This window comes from Dreissena polymorpha, chromosome 1, assembly GCF_020536995.1.
Source record: "Dreissena polymorpha isolate Duluth1 chromosome 1, UMN_Dpol_1.0, whole genome shotgun sequence".
Taxonomy (NCBI): domain Eukaryota; kingdom Metazoa; phylum Mollusca; class Bivalvia; order Myida; family Dreissenidae; genus Dreissena; species Dreissena polymorpha.
In genome coordinates this window covers 125,967,904-125,991,725 of record NC_068355.1, presented here as the reverse complement: position 1 = coordinate 125,991,725, position 23,822 = coordinate 125,967,904, and the positions used below count along the sequence as shown (strand labels likewise).

Sequence of the window (23,822 nt, the reverse complement as noted above, 5' to 3'; positions counted from 1 at the left end):
ATCTGCTTTCGGTGATACCGTTTTTTGTTTAAATAGTTTCCAGAATTCTCGAGGCTTTTTGCGACTCATATTATTTAATTTCATACCCTGTTCTCTGTTAAACTTAGATTTCATTTTCCGACATAAATATTTATATTCTTTTTTTGCTGCTAGCATTGTTGTTCGTGTATGTATATTCTTAATTAAATTATACTGGTAAACTGTTTGAATATATTCAGTCCGTTTTGCTTTGCATTCTTCGTTAAACCAGCGTTGTTTATTTGTGTCAGCAGAGGCGAATCTATTATGATCGTTAATACCATAATTGCTTACTACATGTTTAAAATATTTTTCCCCTCGTTTATTTAGAAAATCAGTAAACTCCGAGACTAATAAATCCGGATCGCATCGCGAGTGAACACCTGATTGTAAATTGTGTTCTAGTTCTTGAGCACCGTTTAATATGTCGTGCACGAAATTATCACTGTACTCTGGTTTCCATTTAACGTATACGCGCTGATTATTTTTACCGTTAGTAATAATCGGGTTGTTCGTGCTTAGAGCAAATGTCACTGGGGCGTGATTTGAGAATTCCGTGAAATCGTGCACATTAAAATCGGTCAAATCGTGGAAGTTTTTGACTGATGTTAACAAATAATCTACTGTACTTTCCCCATTATGGGTAAAACAAGTTAATTTGCCAACTTCTTTATCGCGAAATAGCCTACCGTTTACAATTCTTATATTAGTAGATTTACATACGTCTAACAAATAATCCCCAAACCTATTTGTACCAGAGTCACGGGCTGCCCTCTGAAGTGGGCTATCTATTTCAAATAAATCAAAATCACCTAAGCTTCTATCATTATCAATAAAATCAGCTTTATGGCCGGTTCTTGCATCTGTGTCCCCCGTGATAAATACTTTTCCTTTATTATCAAAAAAGTTAATATCAGATTCTAACAGTTCAAAAATGTTTACGTCATACATATCATGCATTGGTGAATTTTCAGGTGGAATATATATAACAGCTAAATAAATATCATCTTTAATATTGAAATGTGTTTTATCAATTTTTAGCCATAGTAGACAGTCTATGTTATTTCTTACTAGAGAAACTCCTTTGCGTATACTGTCTCTAATATATACAATGATACCGCCGCTCGAACGTCTTGCTTTACGGTGTTGGAAGCGTCTATACGAGTGTATGGGATTGCTGTAACCTTTAAAATCAATTGTAGAATTCTTGTTAGTCCAGGTCTCGATTAAACAGATAATGTCATGTTCGACCAAAAATGACAAAAGTTTGCTGTCACCACGCTTTGTAGAAGATAGCCCTTCAATATTCCAAGAGACAACTTTTATGGTACGCTCACTGTTTTCCTATTCGACGTACAGCCGTTTGTTAATGAACAACCTGTCCACCGTAATATATGCCAGCTTGCCCTCTGCGCGTGCCGCCTTCATAATTGGCACCAGCTTTCTTCTTTTCTCCATTACTTCCGGGGGATACTGTTCAGCGATGCCAAATGGGGTTCCTTTTAACTGATTGGCTGCTTTCCGCACCTTTTCCTTATCTGGGAAAAACGCAAATTTGGCCACAATTGGTCTCACCTTGTCTTGTCTGAAAGCTCCCACTCTGTGTGCCCTGTGAATCTTTATTTCCTCTTTTGCATTTTGAATATGTAGTTTGGTGACAATAAAGTCCAAAATAGTGTTCTCGCAGATTTCATTTTGTTCTTCCGGGATTCTAAAAAACAGAAGGTTGTCCCGCATACTTCGGCATTTCAGATCAGTTACCTCCGCCTGAAGTTTCGATTCCTTGGCGACATGTGCATCTTCTGTTGTTGTCAGGTGTTTCATATTTTTCAGCAGAGTGTCCAACTGCTTTTGTTTATTTGATATATGGTGACATCAATTAACGCTTTTAATCCACACTTGGAGATCAAAAGATAAGTTAGAGGAATTCAATGTATACCATTTCCAACGCGGACATGTGGTCTTGACAAGTGCGAGTGTAAGCTTCAATTTTTAGAATTACCGAAATCTCCCTTAAATAACATTAATTTATTTCAAATCTTTAAATGTCATATAAGCATTATTAACTATGAATTATTTCACGTGTATATGAACAACAAGAGGGAATGGTACCCACTTTGCGTAACTTAACGAAATCCACTTTTATACGTTAGAACATGGGGATTTCGGTACCCACTCGGCGTCGAGAGGGTGTAAAATCTAACCGAAAAGCCAGGTATACAGCGCTTTTTCGTGTACAAAACATGTGGGGAAAACTTGTGTCGTTAATATTTTCGTAAATAACATGTGTATATACAAGTGATGACGTGTTAATTTACACGTAGAAACATGTTAGATTTTCGGTAAGCGCGCACGCGTTTGAGAGCGGGTTTAACGTACCGAAATACCCGTTATAGAAAGCTAATTTTTTTAAAGTAATAATTTCTGCATTTCTATTATAACTTAATGACACAAACCCCTTTTACCAGTGTTATATGGGATTAAAAAGTCCATAAAAATCACCCGCAATATCGCGTAATCTGTAAGCAAAGAAGCCCCTTTGGTATTTTCTAACCGCGTGATAAAGTGTCCAGGCGAGATGTCAATTGGATGTACTGCCATAATGACTGATGTCATTTATTGCTAAATTGTTGTGTACATTAACATTAACGGGATGTGTTGCACCGTTATTTTGGTTTGATTTTTCATTTAGAAAACAAACGCATAAACGTGTGATGAGATCCGAAGCAGTATCTGTTAAATCTACGTAAACAAGTATGCGGTTTGAATATACGCATACATGTACTGGATATCGAAATTATGATATATAAGGAACATCATTTTTAAAAAGATATTTATTGCTATCATTACCGTCGTTTCATTAAAATATAATCTAATATTAAAATCTATATAATGATTTAATAACTCGAGTACTTTGAATACACCTATTCTAAATGATAAACTTTACTTTATACACTATGTAAGAGTCTTTATGGTATGAGATCAAGTAAAATAAAATCGAGTTTCTCCGGCAATTACGACTGACTTCAATAAAATTATAGCGCGCTCGTTAAAAGGCAGACGATAAAACGCCGACCATATAGATAATATGGTTTATATAGATAGACAAATATATGTATTTCCCACTTTTTATAAAATGGCACGTTTGCCAGATCTTAACTATATCTTCTTTAACGAAATATTTATTATGTTTTGCGTTTAATTCATATGGGCGCTATTTAGTTACCAAATGTTCATAAATGAATCATTAGTCTGTAAAATTGAAAATCAATAATTAAATTTGTGTTGTGTAACAAATAATACACGTTAAACAAACACATGTTTTTTTTAATAAAATTAAAGTGAGCTAATATTTCCTTGCTAATTTTACGGCGCAGTGTGATTTCTTTGCGTTTTATTAAATTGATTTAAATCATTTAACATTGATCAGTTGCCCCAAAATTGTAAATCTTATATTTTATTAACAATGTAAGCTTATTGTATCGTTCTTGAAAGTTTTGAGGAAAAACATTGAAAGCGGATGAAAGTTTACAAGTACGCGTTTAATGATGCTTCTTTTTTATAGAAAAGAGGTATTAAATTAAAAAAAACTCTGAAAATATATGTGTCTCTCTCTCAGTCTTTATTTACAATGGCAAGTTTCTCAAATCTTATCTTATTGAATATAGCTTCTTAAACGAAATATTCGCGTTTTCAACTTCTGGGCCTTGTTTAATAAGCGAACATTCAAAAATGAATCATTAATGTGTTTATTTGTAAATAAATAATTATATAGTTTGCTGTGTTACAAATAATACACGATAAACCAACACAATTATTTGCTAAAGTTCAAAGTTTAAAATTAATGAAAGATATTTTTTCTTGGTAATTTAACGGCGCGTCGTGATTTCTTTGCTTTTCACTAAATGTAGCTAAATCATAAATTAAATAGAAGATATTTGATGGAATTTGGTGGAATCGATTTTAGTTCACGACTGATCATAATATATAAATCGATATTTCACCGAATCCAACAAATTTTATGTTTATTTTATGCTTACAAATGATTATTTTGGTATTTTTTCCAAACAATATTTTTGGTAAAACAATGAAAATAATCAATTATTTTCACTGTTAATTGAACGGTTTGAAACGGTGAATTATCAGTTTTAATTCAATTATTTTTTTCGATAAACCACCAGAAAGCCTAACATAATATTGATAATTTCCCTTACACTTGTAGATCGGATTATATTAACAATATTAGCATATAATTTTGATCTTACCGATAGTTTACAAAAAAAGATATTTAAACGGGTAAAATTTTACAAGTCCGTGTGTAATATTATACGGGTGTAATGATTCGTAGTTTGTGTCTGAGACGTCTCTGTTTGTGTGGAAATGAGGTTTATATTTAAAATAGAAAATATATATGTATTTCTTAGTGTTTATATAAAATTAGTTTCACGACGCTGTGTGATTTCTTTGCCTCAAAAGTATTAATTTATTAAATATAAATATATTACAAATACTGCGATAATTGATGGCAATTAATTAACTTAAGGGTCTCATTATATGCGCATTTTATGTGTAATATGTTCTCTCAACGGACTTATCAATGGTTTAATGCATTTTTTCCATTACATCTGTTTTTATGAATGTAGGTAAAAATGCCAGAGGTAAAAATGCCATAGGTAAAAATGCCAGAGGTAAAAATGCCATAGGTAAAAATGCCAGATGTAAAGTGGTAAAAATGCCATAGGTAAAAATGCCATAGGTAAAAATGCCAGACGTTATATAGTAAAACAGATTTTTGAGCAATGTTTTTTAAGGATAATGAGTATTGTACGGAAACAATTTTTTATTTGAACTTGTTCAAGTGTCTTACTAATACATTTAGACTGTAATTTTGTTGTTTTGTGCTTTATTCATTCTGTTTATTGGTTGGGATTTTTTGTTTCTTTGATGAATCGGTCATTAAAGGAAACTTGTTAAATTCATTGTAAAAGCTATTGGATTTTTATTGATGTAATGGAATCTTTAGATTTTTAAAGATAATAAATTATTAAACTATTAAAGCAATAAACAAGCAGGGTTTTGATGGTGATTATGTTTACATTGATTATTAAATGAGGCATGTATTGATACGTCTTGCTAATTACAGCATTTAAACTTAGAGCCGATAATATAAAGATTTTTAGAGAGTAAATTTTCCCCCCACAACTAAAATTTTGTACATAACATCTAACTGTATTTGTTTCTTTATCAATTGCGGATTTTAAAAATTCACTTAACTTTGTTAAAACAGAAAGAGCTTTCTCTTACATCATACATTCTCACAAGTAATATGTTTGTACAAAATGCATAAACATATTATTGGTGTTATTTTGATGCATGTGTATTGTGTATTTATTATTATGGTTGTTTGATGTTTAGCTATATATGCTCATGTCGCAAATAAACTCGCTGTTCTGTTCTGTTAATTTTATAATATTGGGATTTATTGTGCTCGATTCAAAGTCAGGGGAAGTCTACACTGTGTATTAGCAACCTGCTGTGTTGATCACTTTCTTAGGGTTACTAGATTTACCGAAAGCGCGCGCTTTCGGTATCGGGATACCGAAAGCGCAATGGCATTTCCGAAAGCGCATTGGATATATGCGTTACGTATACAATAGTAGGAGAATTAGGAACAAACTGTTAATATAAAATAGGGTTACAAGATTTACCGAAAGCGCGCGCTTTCGGAATCGGGATACCGAAAGCGCAATGGCATTACCGAAAGCGCATTGGATATATGCGTTACGTATAAAATAGTAGGAGAATTAGGAACAAACTGTTAATATAAAATGTTTCTTGTCACAAATTTAAATGTTTATTTATTTGAAATTTATTGAAATGCATACACGTTATTTGATTTATAAATCTTGTTCCATCATGTTATTATTTACATCAGTTGAAATTATGTATTTAATGAAAACGCTTTGAATATTGTTTAGTTGTCTTTAATATAATTTGGAACTTCCAGAAATAACACATCGTTTTTGTTATCAGTTAGTTCTGGGATACCATATAATAGTTTGTTTGCATTAAGAATGTGGTATGGACGAATTTTGGTAAAAAGCACGATACGTTGCTCGGAGAAAAGAGGACATTTGAAGAAGAAGTGATCTACGTCCTCGACATGACTATTACAAGCGCATTTTGGATTGTCACGTAAGTGGTTTAAATGTGAATCGGTATTTAAGTCGCTACAGTGGTTTTTTAGCCGAGCATGTAGAATGTGTTGCTTTCGTTCGCCAACTAGGAAATACGAAGGAACTGTATGAGGATTGCACTTCCGCTTTACTGCACTTTAAAACTAGAAAGCGTTGGTAGAGACCTTGTTCCGATGTCAAGGTCGTTCCATAATTTAAGAGACGTGGGAATAGTTGAATTTGAGTAAATCGCAAGTCTGCGGGCAATTGTTGCATAGTCGCCACGGTTACGTTAGAAGTAAGGAATGTTGTCTGTTGTGACTGAAAAACATTACTTCCGTTTTCAAGGGATTAAACTCGACGAGCCATTTCTTTGCCCATTGGTTTATACAGTCAAGGTCATGATTGAAAACACTCTTAATTATAGCGGTGTTATTTGAGGAAACAGATAGTAAAGAGTCGTCAGCAAAAGGGCGAATTATGCTAAGAAGTGATTCAGAGATATCATTTACATATATTAAAAAAGAAGAGGCCCTAATACAGAGCCTTGTGGAACGCCTGCATTGAAATTTAAAAGATCGAGAAAACGACGAGCCGATAGAAATTTTCTGAGATCTTTTGGACATGTAGCTGGATATCCACGCAATAATATTTCCTGAAACCCAAGTTCTTTCAGTTTATGTATAAGACCTTTGTGCCATACCCTGTCGAAAGCTTTACTTATGTCGCAATAAACGATACAGGTAGATTGTTTTTCATCAAACGATTTACATATTTGGTTATACATGTCAACTAGTTGGTAAACTAAACAACTAAACAACTAGAATGACCTGGAATAAAAATTATATTGTTAAATGAAAAACATTTAAAGACAAGACTGCCTTTCATTCGTGTTGATTAGTCTACTGTTAAATTTGAATAAACAAACTAAATTAGCTGATTGTGTCGATATACACAAATAGTTACTACAAATCAAAAATTATAATAAGAACATAGTTTATTGAAGATTATAGGGATGATCTTAATTTTGAACAAGACGAATTAAATGTTTCATTTCAATATAAAAGAGCATACCTGTGTATCTGTGGCTTCTTCGTTATGTTGTACCATTTGATTGACGTTCCGTTTTATACATCGCAGAATCGTGACGACGAGAACCGATATCCAATCACCAAACGAGAGTTGCATCCTTTTTTTCACTTGATAACCCAACAATGATATTCAGTTGCAAAGCAAGTATCAAAAATACAATAGCATCGCGTCAAGTCTTCTAAGAAATGCCACGTCCTCATTGTTTACCAAACTTCAAATTAAAAATAAAACGCTCTTTCGAAATAATGACAAATGTTTAAATTCACACTTAAAATTTTAGTAATTTTGCATCAATCATTTACTTATTTGTGCCAGTGCATTTACGTCGCTAACTATTAACGTGATGTTTACAATATTGACAGAGCGCGTAACATGCTTCTGAGAAAGCTTCACGCTTCAATGGCAATATATATTTTTTTCTTGATGTACAATGCAGAAATTCGCTTTGCATCAACATCACCCTTTGCAAAACATGTTTCGCGGTAAATATTTTGTAATAACGTTTAGATGTAAACAGACAGACCACAAAAACATATTAATCAAATTTTATTTTTAACAGGTTGTTATGGACAAATGTTAAATTTCGTAGCTATTTTCAAGTGCACCAGGGAAGAACGAACTGCTGAACAAAAACGTGCATCCTGCACGACATTGCCTAATTTATCATTAGTTGTTTTGCTTTGAGGTTAGAAGCCTGCACAAGATTACGACATTGTCTAAGTAATCATTCATGGTTTCGTTTTGTGGTAGGAAGCCTGACAAATGATGTGCGGTAGTCGGGCGTATCTGTTTCTCACTGTCACTGATTTGATTTATTAAAGTTGCACATTTTACATTTCATTACTATTCTTGGAACATAACGTTTTGTTATTGAAATTTACGAAACGATTTACGAAAAAAACAAAAACCGAACACGTGTAAACTGTTTGGTAAAATGACGATTTTCAAAATAATTATCATATATGCAAAAAAGAATGTATGCATTATATTGAAACAAGCGAAATTCAGAAAAAAAAGGTTAAAAATATTGGTTCATTAACGGATAATCATCATTCGAAATCGGTAGAATAATAATCCGTTTATAATGCTAAGTTGCAAATTCGTCGTGTTAGTAGAGCGGTTATGCTTTGCACATAATCTGGAACGGCTGCTTGGAAGCGAGGTAGATTTTGCTTCTGAAGGAACCGGGTTAGAATCCGGTGAACAACAATATTGTGTATTCAACTCAACTTATGTTGCTATTATATTTAGTGAGATTGTTTCCAAAATACGATAATCCGTGAACAAGTCCGTTTAAATTGATTTTATTTACAAGAAACACGTTTCTTACTCACATACAGTTTGATGTAGCACAACCACCACACCAAATATCTTACAAACGCTCCTCAAAAATTGAACCCGCGACCTCCCGGTCTCAATGGGGAGCACAACTACACAATTGCTCCGAAATAAAATGTTTGTACTTTATTAAATGAATTCGATTTAAACTATCGTATTTAAGCTATCCCAACAGCGGTCGAGCGCAGATTCATGCACTTGGCCGCTAGATGAATAATGTTATGCAGTTATTCTGGGCAAATTTATAATTTCAAAACATTTTAGTTGATGATTTTATTCACGTTCAATAAATACATCAGCCTGCTACTGTTTCTTATCATAATAGTATATATTACAATACCCCATCAGCGGCCGATCGTATTACACAAAACTGCTCTTTTATAAATATGTCAACCACGTCCACTTAACAAAAAATACGATATTTCTTTATTAAATGTTGCATTTTGCAAAAGTAAAGCGCTTTATATATAACAAATAATATTTTTTTGGTTGGGTAAAAAACAACAACAATGTATAACATGTATAATTGTACATAATTTATAAAAAGAAATAGAATTAAACATTGTTTTATAATTGTGTTAAGTGTGCGTGCCATTGAACGTTGAGTGAAGCGAGAGATCCGAATTAAATTAAACATAATTAAAAACTGATACTATTCTGTCAGCTTGATTGTTCCATCGCGCAAATACATTCATTGTTTCATAAATTGTGTATAAAACAAAACAATTGAAATTATGTCAGAAACCCTATTTTCACATTAAATGACCTTTATAATAACGCCAGCAGACCCGAATGAGTACACTATACAAATACAATAATCAAACAGGGGAAGTCTACAGTGTGTATTAGCAATCTGCTGGGGCGATCCCTATCTTATTAGTTCATATTGCTCAACTACCGAATAGCCGACTATTTATTGTATAATATATTATGGACTTAGTGTGTTCTAAAGAAAATGTATTCAAATTGGCTTTAGCTAAGATGGATCAACATCAGAAACTTGTCTAATAGATGTGTACATACCTATTGAGTGCAGCTTCGATGTCGTACTTTCCATTACGAAATCCACACTTTTGACACACAAACTTAAGGTACGATGGAGACCATGATTTTAGGTCTGTGGTCGACATGTCACAGCACTGACGATGCGACCATTTTTTTACAGTAATGCCACTGAATAGATCCATCCGAACACTGCTCTGAACACACATTACAAGGATATTGAACCATGTTTAGAAACAATATGAACCGTTAAATCGAACCGTTTCGAAATATTATAGATTACTCTACATACAAAGAACCGCATAACGCGAAACAAGTACAGAAAGTTCCGGGTCTTATATAAATGGATCGACGTGTCAAGTTGAACTCTCTAATATACGTGTAGTTCCAGCTTGAGACCGGTGTTTTCTTTACGGTAATAATACTGTTGACACGGCTGGTGCCTTACCCGTTTAAATTTGACACCAGTTGGGTCAGTATGACGGACCCCAATCTATGTGATTCGACTAACATGTGAGAATGTCACAATTGAAGTTGTTTTGATCTGTCAGTCGAATAAACAGAGAATATGCAAGTTGCTCTAATTTAGCGAAATTTTCCGTGTCGACATATGGTGTTTATGTGCGTGTGTGTTAAAAATTGAACTGTTAATATTATGATTCATGTCCATAAGAGACGCTTGAAATATTTTATCTACACAATATTAGTTGCATTAGCTATATTTTGTTTATAATAATGTTTACAGTCACGTATTTACATGTTTTTATTATATATGTTTGTGATAAATATACTCTTGTTTATTGAAATTCAAACTAGTTATTTTGATTTATAAATCGTGTTATATCATGCTACTGCATTCACAGTTTTATGCAGTTAACATTTTCTATAACAGCGAAACCAATGGAATATTTTAAGTTATCTTTAATATCATTTCTGGCCACATTGAACCATATTGTCGATGTTATCAAGTTAATTTCAAATACAATAAATAAAATCTTTCTACAATGTTTTTGCCGTCTTCCGCTGATTGTTTTATTAGTCCATGGAAATTCTACCAGTTCATCGGTGTCAAAACAATTTATTAAGTGTACGCTTATTTTCGTCGTTTTGAGTACGAGTCCTAAACATATCTCATTTAAGAAAGCAAAATGCAGTTGTAAATGCGATTGCAAATAACCCACAGTCGGTATATTGCATTTTGTATAACCTCAGGTACTTCATTACAAATGTGTGTCTTATGCCGTTCATAACTACATGATAACTGAATTTGCTAACCGTCCGCAATAATAATAGCGCCTTCAAGCGTTCCATAAATAAACTGTGAAGGAAACACATTTTTTGTTGAATAAAATGGTCGAAAATCAATGATTACTGTGTTTGAGATGGGTTTTTTTTCCATAAAATAACTTCAGTGTCGTATTCAGTTAAATCGTGAACGGCGCTACTTTTCAAACCGTATACCCTTAATTTGTATTTGACAATTGTAATCCATATGATAAAAAGTGTATTAGCAACCTGCTTATACACATGTGTCATCTTGAGTTTCCTTTGAGATTTAATGTCACATCAAAACGAAACACATTGCCGCTTCAAATTGTGAGCTTTTGGAAACAACAATATATATGTGCTATAACCGTATGCTTCTAATTATTCGGCTTTTTCTCATTAAGTTCTCAGTAATCTGCTCTTTAAATATAGGTCTCGATTATTAAAGACGGCGCTAATTACTTGTGAGGGTGGAATATAATTTCTTTAGCGCATTACACACTGTATGTGTCAATTGTTCTTGTGCTTGTGCTCGGGCTGGTTTTTTTTCAGGTGTTAAGTATCTCATTCAATGCACGTGAATGGTTGACTTTGTATTATTGTGCACACGAGTGACGACAAATAAAATAACACACGTTTATTTATTTTATTCATTTCATAACAGAAATACTCTTTTTATAACTAAACAATCACTACTGTGAGGGATGCAACATGTTTTTAAACAATTAACCGGTTAAATAATTTTTGACATCCATTAATTTAGTCGCGTTTTGAGAAAACTGGGCATATTGCATGTGCGGAAAGTGTCGTCCCAGATTAGCCTGTGCGGACTGCACAAGCTAATCTGGTATGACACTTTACGCACATGCAATATGCCCAGTTTTCTCAGAACGCAACTCAATTAATCCGTTAACTGAAAGACTGAAAAAAACTAGCTATTCGATGTACTGCTTTTAAGTCGGGTGGTTGGAGTGCATAGGTAACAGGAAGCCCATTTCCTTTCACATGAAACACATACACATGCAAATTAATACAAAATATTTTTGAGAAAAAAAAAAGAAAAACAAATAATGTATCATCATATTAATCCTTTACGGATGCTAACAAGTATTGAGATCACAAACGCTTCCAATAACTTGTTTAAACGTACCGTAGTGCGCAACTGTAAAATAGTTCGATAAATACTACAAATAATGATTTAATGACTTAACAAATATTTGTTTCTAATCATCTTTGTTTAATAGTTCGCTCTTAATTATAATCGCATAAACGGTTGTGTTGGCATAATTGATGACGTAAATTTCATAGACTTTAAGACTTACTATATAATATTCTGATTGAGCAAATACGACGTAAAATAATCATAATATCAACAGAAGTGATAATCTTGATACCATTTAAATTTCCATCCACTTGTTTTCACGAGCATTCGGATTCGGTACTGACATTGCGCTTTCGGTACCGATATAGCGTTAATTGACATAATGTAGCGCGCTTAAGAACGAATTTGTACGAAATATTCCATGAAAAATGCATTAATAAACAAGTTTCGATTATTCTTCAATTAAAAATGTTCTGATTAATTGATTATTTCCATAATGTACATTTTACAGTGCGCTTTCGGTAATGCCATTGCGCTTTCGGTATCCCGATACCGAAAGCGCGCGCTTTCGGTAAATCTAGTAACCGTGTTTTCCGACAACTGGTTAATTTAAGTTCCAATAGGCTCCGAAGTGTAAGTTTATACACCCATGTTCAATGCGTGTTGCATTATACATTTAACTATTAATTTTGATTGGAGATTAAGACTTGATTCATTCATCTGGTTTGAGTTATTAAGCAAAGAATAATACTGTCGCAATGAAATAAAAAAACATGTCGAGTCCGACGTAAGATAAATGCATTCCTGAAAACAAAAATTGTGTTTGCAAGTCTAGTTAAATTTTTAAAACATCCCCAGTTTACAGCGGGCAGCATTTCTTTGCAAACTTGATTAACGCATTTCTGTTATAATATGTTGCTTTGTTTTTCCGTTTTCGGAGCCCATCAATTGAATCTTGGTTTAAAGGGGCCTTTTCACAGATTTTAGCTTTTATTAAAGTTTGTCAATAAATGCTTTATATAAGTCTTGAACAATATTCAAATTTATCATGAGCGACCGATGGGAAAATGGAACACAATTTTTCAAACATAAAGCTCGTTATAGGGGCTCTTTAATCCACGACAGGCCTTTGCCTACGACAACCCTGGAGTGTTTTGCTTACAACAAATTCGTCCGAACTGTAGCAAATCGCCAATCTAAGACATTCAGCATTAACTTTAACCTTTTGAGTATTATATTTAAGGCTTTCTTTCTCGTCTGGTAAAGGTAGGGATATTTTCCACTTTACTACATGTATGATTATTGCTTTGTATGTCACAGTCTATAATTGTATAAAAACGTGGTAAGACTTCTATATCTTGTAAACAACTTCCGTTTTTCGTTTTCGAAGTCCTTCTACGTAAAAGAACTTAAAGAACTTAAGCAATTATAGTGACAGGTGCAACATGTACGGTATGAAGTTACTTTTATCCATTTTGTTTTATAATTAGAGCCTTACAAATAGGCAAATCAGAGAAAAGATATTAACTTAAACTGTATCCGAACACTATAATCTTCTGTTTTGTTCAGATGTTTTACTCATGGACAGATAAAACCGATTAAATCATTAAAAATATAAAGCGTTTCAACGCAAAACGATTGAATAATTTGGAGAATTTTGCTGTTGTCGTTTTAGTTTGCTACAATACGTGGATTGCTTATATTAAATATAAAATACATCGTTCGTTGTACAAGCACGGATGGCCGAGTGGTCTAAGTGTGAGATTTTTACTGCAAGGGTGAGTGGTTCGAGCCCAGTTGAGGGTTACAACTTTTATTTCTTTAATTTTATGCTTGTTTTTTTTCTCGAGCTTTTTAGATCTAATGTTTACATTTATTAATGTAAAGCATTAAATAACATACTTCAATATCTTCCAAAATCTGTGAAAATGTCCCTTTAAAGCGGCCTTTTCACATATTATAGCATGTTTTGAAGTTTGTCATTAAATTCTTTATTTTGATAAATGTAAGCATTGGATCTAAAAAGCTCCAGTAAAAAATAAAAAATAAAATTAAAAAAGGAAAAGCAAGTAGCCCGCAGCAGGGCTCGAACCAGTGACCCCCGGAGTCCTGTAGATAAAACCAATTAGACCGCTCGGCCATCCTGCCAAGTCTGTATGATAGGCGTATTTTATTCTCTATATAAGCAATCTTCGTAGTTTCACAAAATTAAACGACAACAACAGAACTATCCAAATTATTCAATCGTTTCGCGTTGCAACGCTTTATAATTTTTTTTTCAGGTTTTTAAATCGTCCAAAGATGCATATAATGGCTATATTAGACCATGGTAAATGTTCAGTATTACTGTTTCCTCACAAATATCATAACTAAAACGAAAATTTGCGAATCCGAAACAATTTTTTTCAATTTTGTCAATTAACCAAAACGTGAAAAGACCCCTTTAAGTACTGAGTATTATTTACCATTTTCGACAAAATATTTGATTGACGTGGAGACGGATATCTTAAAAACTGATGCTCTTACAGTAGCGTTTCCGATTGTGTTCTGCGTTTAATCGGTAAAAAATCGCTAAAAAGTAAGCGTTTTTAACCGATTTAACCGCTTAATAGATTTTCAGCGGTTATTAAGCGTTGTTAACGGATTTCATCGGTTTTTAAGCGTTTTCATCCGTTGAATTGCGCAATCACTTTTTTAAGCGATTTTACGCGATTAATCGCTACTCATGCGCATTTGTCCATACCGCTGAAAAGCGCTGAATGGGCGGAGCTTAACAGAGGTAGGTGTGTCATAAAATGTTTATTTATAGATCCTTGCTTATCCGTGTGTTATCCATTTTCAGTTTGAACGTTATATATATTTTTTACTTGTATTGTGTATCAAACTTAAATATATGTTATTTAAGAAATATCATCTCTTATTGGAAATCCTAACACAAATACTGAAAAAATATGTAGGATACTGTTTGTGGGATAAACATTATTCAATATTAGATGAGGGGATTGACGTGAAACACGCTCACGATTTTATTATCCGACTTTATTCTCGTGTTTGATAACAAAGACATGTGTCGTAATTAATTGTCGATGGAAACAGTATTTTTCAAATAAAATATTTTAAGAATAACTTAACAGTGAGCGTGCAGATTGAGAGAAAAAGCAGAAGTGTCGTGTTTTTTGTTATGTTGTTTTTTATTCAACGAGAGCCGTAATGTTCGTTTATATAGTATGTAAGTACATTATAATGAAACGATAATTCATTAAAATGTTAGTCAGTGATAATTCTAACCACACAAATATTGTTTTAAAACGGCAACCTGTTTTCGCGAATTGTGGTACGATCGTCGTTTAATTAAAACGCGTTAGTTATAAGTGTTACTTTTACTGTTTACTACTGTGTCTATTTGAATCATTTAAAATAATTGATTATTAATTGATCGGTTATGACGGATTAATATGCAAGTTGAAAAGTTTACTTTTTAAAACTAAACATTTTCATGACTGCGTTTCTGACTTAGAAAGCTGTCTGTGAGTTGTTTTCGTTTATCAAATTTCTGACAGGATTGGTTGTACAGTATGTTTTTATATATATATAAATTTCACAAAAAAACATATCCCGACACAATTGTGCTTCACTGAGGATGTGATTTAAAGACAATTTGATTGTTATTATTTATAATTGGTATTTTTCGCGCTTGTTCATTCACTGGTTGGCAAAAGCGCTGGTAACTGATATGGACAAAATTTGCAATTATTCATGTTAGTCATGTTTTTATAAAAAAAATAAGTCAGAACTTCTAAAATGAATATTAAAACACAATAAATGAATTAAGAACTACATGTATATCACACAACAACAACATCGGCATTGGAATAGATTGTATTGTTATTTTTTTGGTCATAAATAGCGTAAATGATCGATATATATTAAATGTTATCGATCTGATCATCACATAATAGTTCGTGTTAATTTATTTTTTTGTCAGTTATAAGGCTATTAATAGAAGCAAGGTTAATCTGCGTTATTTTAAGAGTAATAAAACATAGCACAAATTAGGTCTTGATTGCCATTATACCTGTTATTAGAATTTGACGTGTGATATATATTATTTTAATGACGGTATCTAAACATGTGCAGACATATGGTGACATCAATTAACGCTTTTAATCCACACTTGGAGATCAAAAGATAAGTTAGAGGAATTCAATGTATACCATTTCCAACGCGGACATGTGGTCTTGACAAGTGCGAGTGTAAGCTTCAATGTTTAGAATTACCGAAATCTCCCTTAAATAACATTAATTTATTTCAAAACTTTAAATGTCATATAAGCATTATTTAGTATGAATTATTTCACGTGTATATGAACAACAAGAGGGAATGGTACCCACTTTGCGTAACTTAACGAAATCCACTTTTATACGTTAGATCATGGGGATTTCGGTACCCACTCGGCGTCAAGAGGGTGTAAAATCTAACCGAAATGCCAGGTATACAGCGCTTTTTCGTGTACAAAACATGTGGGGAAAACTTGTGTCGTTAATATTTTCGTAAATAACATGTGTACATACCAGTGAAGACGTGTTAATTTACACGTAGAAACATGTTAGATTTTCGGTAAGCGCGCACGCGTTTGAGAGCGTGTTTAACGTACCGAAATACCCGTTATAGATAGCTAATTTTTTTAACTAATAATTTCTGCATTTCTATTATATCTTAATGACACAAACCCCTTTTACCAGTGTTATATGGGATTAAAAGTCCATAAAAATCACCCGCAATATCGCGTAATCTGTAGGCAAAGAAGCCCCTTTGGTATTTTCTAACCGCGTGATAAAGTGTCCAGGCGAGATGTCAATTGGATGTACTGCCATAATGACTGATGTCATTTATTGCTAAATTGTTGTGTACATTAACATTAACGGGAGGTGTTGCACCGTTATTGTGGTTTGATTTTTCATTTAGAAAACAAACGCATAAACGTGTGATGAGATCCGAAGCAGTATCTGTTAAATCTACGTAAACAAGTATGCGGTTTGAATATACGCATACATGTACTGGATATCGAACTTATGATATATAAGGAAAATCATTTTTAAAAAGATATTTATTGCTATCATTACCGTCGTTTCATTAAAAATATAGTCTAATATTAAAATCTATATAATGATTTAATAACTCGAGTACTTTGAATACACCTATTCGAAATGATAAACTTTACTTTATACACTATGTAAGAGTCTTTATGGTTTGAGATCAAGTAAAATAAAATCGAGTTTCTGCGGCAATTACGACTGACTTCAATAAAATTATAGCGCGCTCGTTAAAAGGCAGACGATAAAACGCCGACCATATAGATAATATGGTTTATATAGATAGACAAATATATGTATTTCCCACTTTTTATAAAATGGAACGTTTGCCAGATCTTAACTTTATCTTCTTTAACGAAATATTTATTATGTTTTGCGTTTAATTCATATGGGCGCTATTTAGTTACCAAATGTTCATAAATGAATCATTAGTCTGTAAATTTGAAAATCAATAATTAAATTTGTGTTGTGTAACAAATAATACACGTTAAACAAACACATGTTTTTTTGATAAAATTAAAGTAAGCTAATATATCCTTGCTAATTTTACGGCGCAATGTGATTTCTTTGCGTTTTATTAAATTGATTTAAATCATTAAACATTGATCAGTTGCCCCAAAATTGTAAATCTTAGTATTTTATTAACAAGTTAAGCTTATTGTATCGATCTTGAAAGTTTTGAGGAAAAACATTGAAAGCGGATGAAAGTTTACAAGTACGCGTTTAATAATGCTTCTTTTTTATAGAAAAGAGGTATACAATTTAAAAAAAAACTCTGAAAATATATGTGTCTCTCTCTCAGTCTTTATTTACAATGGCACGTTTCTCAAATCTTATCTTATTAAATATAGCTTCTTTAACGAAATATTCGCGTTTACAACATCTGGGCCTTGTTTAATAAGCGAACATTCAAAAATGAATCATTAATGTGTTTATTTGCAAATAAATAATTATATAGTTTGCTGTGTTACAAATAATACACGATAAACCAACACAATTATTTGCTAAAGTTCAAAGTTTAAAATTAATGAAAGATATTTTTTCTTGGTAATTTAACGGCGCCTCGTGATTTCTTTGCTTTTCACTAAATGTAGTTAAATCATAAATTAAATAGAAGATATTTGATGGATTTGGTGGAATATTGATTTTAGTTCACGACTGATCATAATATAAAAATCGATATTTCACCGAATCCAACAAATTTTATGTTTACTTTATGCTTACAAATGATTATTTTGGTATTTTTCCCAAACAATATTTTTGGTAAAACAATGAAAATAATCAATTATTTTCACTGTTAATTGTACGGTTTGAAACGGTGAATTATCAGTTTTAATTCAATTATTATTTTTTGATAAACCACCGGAAAGCCTAACATAATATTGATCAGTTCCCTTACACTTGTAGATCAGATTATATTAATATTAGCATATAATTTTGATCTTACCGATAGTTTACAAAAAAAGATATTTAAACGGGTAAAATTTTACAAGTCCGTGTGTAATATTATAGGGGTGTAATGATTCGTAGTTTGTGTCTGAGACGTCTCTGTTTGTGTGGAAATGAGGTTTATATTTAAAATAGAAAATATATATGTATTTCTTAGTGTTTATATAAAATTAGTTTCACGACGCTGTGTGATTTCTCTGCCTCAAAAGTATTAATTTATTAAATATAAATATATTACAAATACTGCGATAATTGATGGCAATTAATTAACTTAAGGGTCTCATTATATGCGCATTTTATGTGTAATATGTTCTCTCAACGGACTTATCAATGGTTTAATGCATTTTTCCAGTACATCTGTTTTTATTGATTAACCCTGATAATAGTCGCTGCACTGTGACCACAACAGGGTGTCAATAAACGGGTATAATATAACAAGAGGGCCTGAAAGGCCAAAAGTCGCTCACCTGAGATAACAAGAAATTATTGGGACAAATCTTCTGACAAAGTTTCATGAAGATCGGAAAATAAATGTGGCCTCTAGAGTGTAAACAAGGTTTTACTATAGCTAAATAAGGTATAATGCCCCGCCCTCTGGCGGCCATGTTTTTCAACCAATGGGCATAATTTTTTAATTCGTCTAAGATATTATTCTGACCAAGTTTCATGAAGATCGAACAGTAAATGTGGCCTCTAGAGTGTTAACAAGATTTTACTCTAGCCATATATAGCCATATAAGGAAAAATGCCCCGCCTTTTGAAAGCCATGTTTTTCAAGCAAAGGTTACTATTTTCTAACTCATCCAAGATATCATTGGGACAAATCTTCTGTTTCATGAAGATCGGAAAATAAAGGTGGCCTCTAGAGTGTCAACAAGGTTTTACTATAGCCATATAAGGCAAAATGCCCCGCCCCCTGGCGGCCCTGTTTTTCAACCAACCGGCATCATTTTCGAACTCTTCCAAGTTATTATTGGGATAAATCTATTGACCAAGTTTCATGAAGAATGGCCAATAAATGTGGCCTCTAGAGTGTTAAAAAGATTTTACTATAGCCATATATAGCCATATAAGGCAAAATGCCCCGCCCTTTGGCAGCCATGTTTTTCAAGCAAAGGTTACCATTTTTGAATTCATCCAAGATATAATTGGGACAAATCTTCTGACAAAGTTTCATGAAGATCGGAAAATAAATTTGGACTCTAGAGTGTTAACAAGGTTTTACTTTAGCCATATAAGGAAAAATGCCCCGCCCCCTGGCGGCCATGTTTTTCAACCAACCGGCATCATTTTCGAACTCGTCCAAGATATTATTAGGATGAGTCTTCTGACCAAGTTTCATAAAGATCAGACAATAAATGTGGCCTCTAGATTGTTAACAAGATTTTACTATAGCCATATATAGCCATAGAAGGAAAAATGCCCTGCCCCTTGGCAGCCATGTTTTTAAGCAAATCTAACCATTTTCAAACTCAACCGTCATATCTAGAAAACACATGTTCTGACCAAATTTCATGAAGATTGGTCCAAAATTGTGACTTCTAGAGTGTTCACATGTTTTCATTTTATACATATAGAGAAAAATGCCCCGCCCACTGGCCCATGTTTTTTCACCGATCTAAACCATTTTCGAACTCGTCCGAGATATCAATGAAACCAATGTTTCCTCCAAATTTCATGATGATTGGGCAAAAATTGTGACTTCTAGAGTGTTCACAAGGTTTCTCTATAGCCATATTAGGAATACTGCCCCGCCCCCTGGCGGCCATGTTTTTCAACGGACCGGAACCATTTTTGAATTCAACCAACATATCATTTAGACAAACATTTTGACAAAGTTACATGAAGATGTGGCATCAAATGTGACTTCTAGAGTGTTTACAGGGTTTTTCTTTTTTGTTGACCTAGTGACCTAGTTTTTGACCCAGCATGATCCAGTTTCGAACTCGGTTGAGGTATCAATGGGACAAATGTTTTGAAAAAGTTTCATTTAGATCGGACAATAAATGTGGCCTCTAGAGTGTTCAGAAGGCAAAATGTTGACGACGGACGACACACGACGGACGACTGACGACGGACGACTGACAAAAGGCGATCACAAAAGCTCACCATGAGCACGTTGTGCTCAGGTGAGCTAATAATGTGAAGGCCTCTGTAAAGGCCTACCTTACTTCATTATCGGACCCAACGCGTGTACTATACCCATGTTTATTGACACCCTGCTGTGGTCACAGTGCAGCGACCAATATCAGGGGTTATCATTGAAAACAGATGCACTTAATAAATTACTACTTTTGCTGTAATTTACGGAAGAGTATAGTGACAATACATTAATTCATATAAAATATATGTATAAAAAAAACATGCTTACGAACAATAAATGCATTTGTAAAATATGCAACTCAATCTTCAGGAATTGTTTATACATCTATATTCTAATTTAACTCTTCGTGTTCCTTCTTTTTCCATATTGTGTGTATTTTCCAAAGTTCTCTATATGGTCTGCGTTCTCGAAATATTTATAGAAGAAAAACTCAGACGCAAATAAATCACAGCGTCGTGAAATAAGCACGAAAATAATAGCTCATATCAACTGTAGCAAATAGTTTTTGTATGTTTTACATGTTTTATTTGTTAAACAACTAAAATAATAATTAATTTGCCATTTATTTGCAAACTTACATACTTATGTTTCATTCATGAATATTCGCTTACTAAATAAAGTCCATATGTTTTAAACGCAAAATAATGTATATTTTGTAAAGAATACATATTTAAGACTTGACAAACCTGAAATTTTATATAAACACTAAGAAATGCACGTCATTTCCACACAAACATGAATCAATACACCCGTATAATATTAAAACAGAATTGTAAACGTGTACCCGTTTTAAATAAAAAAAAATAAAAACTCTCGATAGGATCAATAATACATGCTAATATTGCTACTAAAATATAAAATTTATAAATGAGCGGCAAATGATCAGTGTTAACTTAATGATTCAATTGCATCTAATGAAACGCAAAGAATTACACCGCGCCGTGAAGTTGGCAAGGGAAATAATAACTCACATTAATTTAAGCAAATATGTTTTGGTTTGTTTAACGTGTTTTATTTGTAACACAGCAAATGAGATAATTATTTATTTTATATTGAAAATGTTCTGAATTAGTTAAAGAAATACTATTTATTTATTGACTCCTTTTCAAATGCTATGCCGTACTATATTTACGCCAGGAAACCGTCCCGGACGGTTTCCTAAACTGTAACGGACGGTTTGTTATCCACAAAATAAATCGCCCGGTACGATTAACAGGCGCACGAGCGGTTCAAAATTATGTAACTGTCCGATACATTTTAGTAAACCGTCCCGTTACTAAAATAATCGTAATATATTTATGTTTACAAGGTCAGCCTTTTAAAAAAATATAGAAAGATACAGGTTATCTATACTATACGAGTGATGATGATGATGATGATGATGATGATGATGATGATGATGATGATGATGATGATGATGATGATGATGATGATGATGATGATGATGATGATGATGATGATGACGACGATGACGACGATGACGATGAAGACGACGACAACGGCGGCGGCGATGATGATGATGATGCTGTTGATGATGATTAAAAGTGCGAGTATTCGCTGATTGCAGTCAAACATTTTTGTTATTTTATTTGATTAGTATCAGAAATATGCAAAAACTAGTCTGTTGTTCTTTCTATATTATAAAATGTATTTATTTAGACGAAGAAAGTGATAAAAAAAACACGACTGCATGCATTTTTCAAGGTTCAAGGTTCAAGATACAAGTGGAAGCCTCATTATTATTGCTTAATTACTGGACAAACATCCGCCACATGTTAAGAACGTGGGGGCACTTTGGGTGACTTATGTTTATGACACCCGTGTTGGGTTACTTTAAAAGGTAACCAATGATAATCCAACGGTGTTAACCTGCTTTTACAAGTAGTAATTCACCTAAATATTGTTTGTGTATTCATGGTTGACACATTGATTTCATAACTTCAAATGCTTTATAAGTGAAAAACTAATACAATCTTATGTTTTTTAAATAATATTTATTATAAATAATACAATTGAGTTTTAGTGTGTTTTGAAGATTTAAATGATTGTGGAAATTACAGTAATTTTCAACATAATCTGTATAGATCAGCGTTATGCCAACCACCTTTTGCCAACCAGTGGGCGGAGTCTGTCTGCAGATAGCAGGTGCATTTGATTTTTTTATATTCTTTTTTTACCCGAAAAAGGTACCTTCACAATACCAAAAAGAATACTTTTCGCAATTTCAAACTGAACAATACGATATTCGCTCTTAATTTTCGTTTCTTAAAAGAAACTTTCTTTTACATAAAGTAAAACAACAACATATTAGCATATAAGCATATGAACATTGATTTTGCTAAAACAGATAAACACATGTAACGAACAAACTGAAATACATGAATATAATGAAGTGGCAATATCGAGTTGAAACAGTTATAATAGGGATTCTTCGCAGGAAACGGACTCGGGAGTGTCTCAATAAGCCTCAGGCTTTCTATGTAATCAAGCTAAAAAATATCGGTTGTAATTAATCTTAATATCCAGTGAATACAAAATATCCTGATTTAACAACTTACACACAATTATCAATAAAAATAAATATATTTAACTGTTTATTGTCTACGGTAATGTTTTACAACCAGTAATCATTTGCGCTTCACGGGTCGTTGAGCACCTGCGACGTATATTCACACGTTTACTGTAACTCTTCGTGAAAAACGCTTTCCTCGATATTACATATACCGACTCGGCAGTGATCATGTGTATTTGACGAGCTTTGACAAACGGCTACGCCCCAAAAAACGGCGACCCAATCAAAAAATTGAAGTTCTAATTCTGGCATAACGAAAGCTCCGCCCAGAAAATACAATTTACCAATTAAAAAACACAAACGTCTCAATCTGACATTTCAGTACCGCGCGTCAGTATCGTTAAATAAATGACGATTAGTTAAAGCTGGATGACGAAGGCATGAAAATCATTTAAGTTTAAGAGATAAATACAAAATTATATATAACAGCAATAAAACTTTGAAAATAATTGTAAAGGAGGTTATCATTACTTATATAAACATTAAGGCATTATTGATCAATCGATTCTTTCATCAATTAATAAGGGGTCTCACGGCCTCAGTAAAAAGTAACCACTGTAAAGAAATTAATTTAATGTAATTAATAAAGTTGCTATAATTGCGAATCTGA

The 23,822-nt window shown here is 32.9% G+C and overlaps 1 protein-coding gene across 1 annotated transcript; it reads right to left on the bottom strand.

Annotated features, from left to right (window-relative positions):
- Positions 1-1,362: 1,362 nt before the first annotated feature.
- On the bottom strand, positions 1,363-1,842 carry LOC127849249 (uncharacterized). The gene has a single exon (XM_052382002.1). The coding sequence runs from the start codon at positions 1,840-1,842 to the stop codon at positions 1,363-1,365; it is 480 nt and encodes a 159-aa protein (XP_052237962.1).
- Between the last annotated feature and the right edge of the window lie 21,980 nt (positions 1,843-23,822).

Bases quoted from the DNA above. Each gene is read 5' to 3' on its own strand.
- LOC127849249 (XM_052382002.1), bottom strand. From the start codon at position 1,842: ATGAAACACCTGACAACAACAGAAGATGCACATGTCGCCAAGGAATCG.